General features: G+C 52.1%; 1 protein-coding gene across 6 annotated transcripts in view; it reads right to left on the bottom strand.

Moving 5' to 3' along the window:
* Positions 1 to 5,000, bottom strand: part of dgkh (diacylglycerol kinase, eta) — a 37,616-nt gene that overhangs the window by 28,103 nt on the left and 4,513 nt on the right. For 5 of the 6 annotated variants that reach the window (XM_068572656.1, XM_068572655.1, XM_068572653.1 and 2 more), the window contains exons 2-3: positions 3,451 to 3,552; positions 1,502 to 1,636 (exon numbers count right to left, since the gene is read on the bottom strand). In XM_068572656.1, coding sequence (XP_068428757.1) covers positions 1,502 to 1,636; positions 3,451 to 3,502 — 187 coding nt within the window. In that variant the 5' untranslated portion in view covers positions 3,503 to 3,552. Of the gene's footprint in view, positions 1 to 1,501; positions 1,637 to 3,450; positions 3,553 to 5,000 lie in introns of those variants that run through there. The other variant, XM_068572654.1, reaches the window with a different exon arrangement.

The raw sequence follows: 5,000 nt of genomic DNA, 5'->3' as shown, positions 1-5,000 counted from the left end.
ACACACACCGTCCGTCCGTCCGTCCGTCGTTTCGCCCCCGGGGTCAGACCGAGTCGTACGGAGCGAGGGTGAAAGAGCATGCTGGTTGCAGAGGCAGTTTGACATCCTGGTGTCTTTTTTTTTTGGCACGCTGCTTTTGGACATGCTATCAGGTATCGGGACACGCCATAAAACACGGCGCTTCCTGTCACCTTTTGCCCCAACAAACACAACCCCGTGCGTCAAATATCCCGCCACCACATGTCCAAAACAACCCTGCAAGGTGCATTCAATCAAAAATCGATTCGCTTAAACTATCAACTGATGAATCTAAAGGGAATCTCCACTCCAATAAAGAGCGAGCGTCCTCCGCGAACCACGACGCCGTGTTGTTTTAATATATATATAAAACGCCTCGCTAACCGCGATCTCAGCAGCATCTTGTTTGTTGAAAGTGGTGCGTAGAGCGGGATGAGCCGGTTTAGATCACAAGAGGTTTTGATGCCGCCGTAACGACTCTCCATCGCTCTCTGTCTCCTCTCTTTTGTTCTCCGTCCTGGACGTGAGAGGGCCGCATTGTAGAGGATAATGAGCCCTGAGTGGAGTGGCTCTTACCGCCTTCGCACCGCACACGCTACACCAAGCATGCGAGCACACACACACACACGCACACGCTCACACACACACACACGGGTTGTCTGAGACGCGTGGTCGCGCTCACGGGGGAACATTAGCTAAATTAGAACGAGAGGATATGCAGATGGTGCTCATTAAGGTCTGCTGCCTGTCACTGACACTTTACACCGGCTCAAAGAAAGCAAGAAAAAAAAGAAAGAAAAAGAAGTGTCAACCCCCCCCTCCCCCGCCGGCCCCCCTTCCTGCCTTTCGCACTCCACTTCAGCGTTCTTTCACAGGCGAGGTGAGGAGATGCGTCGCCGTTATCTCAGCCTTTCTTTTTCTCCGCCCCCGGCTTACGGTTAAATTGGAGAAATGCGAGAAAAATGAAATTCAAATGACGTGAGTCGACGCCTTATCTAACGCGCGGCACGAAGCCGAGGCATATGGCTGAGGGACCCGGCGCCAGCGTGGATGGCGGGTTCATCACTCCCTCCACTTCACTCCCTCCACTCCACTCCACTTCACTTCAGGCCAACAGTTTGATGGGGCATCCAACTCCGGCACCGAGAGCGTTTCAAAGGCTCCGGTACGTCCAATCTGCTCCACTAAAAGACGGGCATTCGGACAAAAAGACTCTTCTCACTTCAGTGACTCACGAGTCCTTACGCAACACACAGTCACACACCTTCCTATCGACCCGCCAACACAGCTCGCAGTGCCACGTTAGTCCGTTGCAGCGCTCACGCGCTTTAAACAGAAGGTATACGACGTTCATGAGCCGGTGAGCCGCGTAGAAAAGGCCAAGAAAATACTGTTTGCGTGTGTATGTACTCGTTTAGGTGTTTTGAACAGTGTATGTGTGTCCGTGTGTGTGTGTGTGTGTGTGTGTGTGCGTGCCACCTACCTTCGCAGGAGAGGCCGTGGGACGTGACCCCAGACAAGCTGTCTTTGCAGACGTTGCAGAAGGTGGGCCGTGCGTGGGAGCAGGCGTACCAGTTGTGCATCCCTGAGAAATGTTCCACATTAAACTGTGCCGTCTGGCAAAGGAGAGGTTAAAACAGGTTGGCAGCGCTGGGATGACAGTCACAGAAAAAAAAGGCAAGCACAGTGCACTACATCATCAAGAAAGAACAACAATACAACGGCATTATCTACGGTGCAGCAGAGGCTCCGGCCCGAGAGGGGGGGCGGCGAGCAAAGTGCCCGAGTCAGGCCAGTAAATCCTGCAACGTGCGACGCAAAGTGGTGGGAAACACATCGTTTGGAGGAGGGGGAGTGGTCTGATGGGCTTTATTTAAAAAGAAGATTAAACATGACAATCAATATATGCCTTTGTCGCGAAAATCACGTCGACTTGTGATTTCTTTTACTTTTTTATTGGCCTGACCGGGGCAAAAAACACATTAACCCCTGCTGTGGGCCTCGTAACAAACGGCTGCACATCACAGTTACTGGCTGTTTTCACGGACGATTACAAGAAGAATTCAACATGAAATAATAAGACCGACACGCAGACACCTTTTCCACATTCATCCCCATTCATCCCCCTTGCGTATTAGCTCCCCCCCCCACCTCCCTCCCTCTCTCATGATAATAACCCCCCTCCCCTCCACACCTCGGGGTCTGGTCTCGGCACTATAAAAAGCCCCCCCGTGACGGCGCTACCTGTCTGGCATTAAGAGAGCGCGCAGCAGGACGTGCGGCAGGACTCCGCGGGATCGAAAAACGCCTCCGCTAGACCCCGACGGTCATTAGTGTGACTCTGCCGCTCCATGATTTTACAAAAGCAGCACCTGCTCGAGGGGGAAAATTGGATGCTTCTATATATTAGTGTGTAGAGGAGGAGGGAGGGAGGGAGGGGCGGGGGGGGGGAGCCCTGCTTTCAGGTGGCCGTTTCAACAAGCAGGAATCCTAACAGGTGGACTGGGACGAGAGGAACTCGGGTTGTTGAATCCTCGGCTCGTGTGTGCACATGTGTGAACCTCACAGAGCTCTGAGGGGGGATGCTGCTGCTGCTGCTGCTGCTGCTGCTGCTGCTGCTGCAGTGCAGTAAAGGGGATGAGGGATGGGGTCTTATATAAGATTTCCCTCCCAAATCAAAGCCATTAAAATGCAGCAACTGCTGTCCCCCCCCCCCCCCCCCCCCCCCCCCGCTCCACCTCCCCTCCAACCCCGGCTCCTGTATTTCTTTCCCAGCGTCTTCTGCTGACGGCGGAGAACATCATACGCGGCTCCGGTCGCGTACGTCGGGGCGGTCGGAAGATTCTTCCAGAAAAAAGAAAAAGAACGGCTGGTGCCGGATGAAACACGAGGCGAGCGCTGAACAGCGTGTCATCAGGAGGGTGAAAGAAGCTTAGTGGCGGTCGGCGTGTGTCTGGGATGCTGATGCTACTGTGTGTGTGCGTGTGTGTGTGTGTGTGTTCTTCACTGTATCTCTCCGACTGTCCGCGAGCGCTTCAGCATCTCCGACATGAGAGCGTGTTGCTCCTGCACTGACAACTTCTCGGCTCTCGCGCGTGCCTTCGGCGCGCCGTATCCTATCCGCACTACTCTTTACACACACCGATTCGGGGCTCGCCGCCCTTTTTCCCTCCTACGCCGCGCTAACGAGGATGCGGCCGCTTGGGCGGGAGCATCCTCAGGTGGGAATATTTGGTGAAAAAAAGACAAATAACCTTAAACAGAAACATCACTGGCAGAAGCTCCAAAAGGAGGATACGCCTGAAAACAGATTTATTGTTCGTGGCGCACTATCTCTCCTCCTCCTCCCTGACACACACACACACACACTCTCTCTCTCTCTCTCTCTCTCTCTCTCTCGTGGATCTGTTGATTTGGAAAGGGCTTCTTACTCGTAATGCTCTCGGGACTGGACGGACTTCAGCGAACTGATCCAGTCCTCCATCTCTTTCTGTTCTCGGCGCAGAGGATGAGCCTACGGAACGGAGTGATCACCTGGAGGGAGAGGGGAAGGGTGAGAGAGTGAGGCGGATAACTGTAGCGAAGAAAGAGAGAGAGAGAGAGAGAGAGAGAGAGAAAGAGAAAGAGAGAGAGAGCGAGAGAGATGAATTTCACCAGTGGCTTCCTCCTCAGCCCGCGGTGCCACTGAGAGGAGAGAGCGAGTAGCTCTGTCTTAAGCGAGAGAGAAAGAGAGAGAGAGAGGATGAGAAGCCCCCTCCTCTCTCTTATTCCTCCCTCCTCCCTGCTCTCTCTTCTCTTCTCTCTCTTCTCTCTCTCTCATTAACTCCCGCTCACTCATCTCCCAACACCTTCTTGAGTTAGTTTTTTTCTTTCGCTCCAGCATTTATCCCCCCCTCCCTCCATCCCTCCTTCCTCCCTCCCTCCCGCTTCTTAGCTCTCCATGTTGCTTTGAGCCAGATATGTGCTGACAGGCAAGCGCCTCAGAAAAAGGCTAAGAGCCCCCCCCCCCCCCCCCCCCCTCCTCCTCCATCCTCTTCCTCTCTGTGCGAGCATGGGTGCATGTGTGTTTAAGCGCCGTCTGCCTGTAGATAACCCTGCAGACATGCAGCACCCTTTCAGCACCCCATCACTTATTTATGCGCCCTCATCTCTTCTTTCTCACCTCTCTTTCCAACCCAACGGGTCCTTATGTTATCTCGATTCACCTCAGAGAGAGAGAGAGAGGTGAGGCTGAATGCACACACACACGCACACACACACACACACACACAGGAGGACAATATCACGCTACTCAATATTCATCTCCCAGCGGTGACGCTGATGTTTCCTCTCCCCTTCACGATGCATCCTATCTCCTATCCGTCGTGTGCAGGTCACGCTGAACACAGGTGTCCTCTCTGAATTTGCAAAAAGTTTGAAAACGGCTTGTTGTCGTCGTTGTTGTTGTTGTTGTTCAGGCATTTTAGTCGATTTTCATCTTCCGAGAACGTGATATTGCTGGAGGGGAGGACATCGCAGCAATGTAAGTGGTTTTATCAAGAAGAACACTGAGAGGTCTGGTGTGTAGGATGCATCCATCCAGCTCGAGAAACTTTACCCGGGTGCCAAGTGTGGAGGAGAAGTATGGAGGCCGACGAGCAAAACGCACATGGGCCCTGTGTAAGTCAGTGTTTGGTTTGTCCCCTCCGGGCCACTGTAGTAGAAACATATACACATACTAGTACACACTTCACTGTAGAATGTATATATGGTATATACTTATATACACTGCATATACTTTGCTTTTTTTGCACTTTCTTTAATCCTAAATTTCCTTAAATTCAATACGCTCTGCTGTTCGGTTGTAAATTTTGAGTATTTTTCATTCCTAATATTTTTGGGTCTTCTATGGGGATGAATAAACTATCTATCTATCTATCCATCTATCCATCCATCCATCCATCCATCCATCCATCCATCCATCCATCCATCTATCTATCTAT

Source organism: Clinocottus analis, unplaced genomic scaffold (assembly GCF_023055335.1).
Source record: "Clinocottus analis isolate CAN_PGR_092001 unplaced genomic scaffold, fCliAna1.0.p SCAF_12, whole genome shotgun sequence".
NCBI classification, from domain to species: Eukaryota; Metazoa; Chordata; class Actinopteri; order Perciformes; family Cottidae; genus Clinocottus; species Clinocottus analis.
Note: the sequence above shows the minus strand (reverse complement) of the source record. Positions and strands in the feature narration are given on the sequence as shown.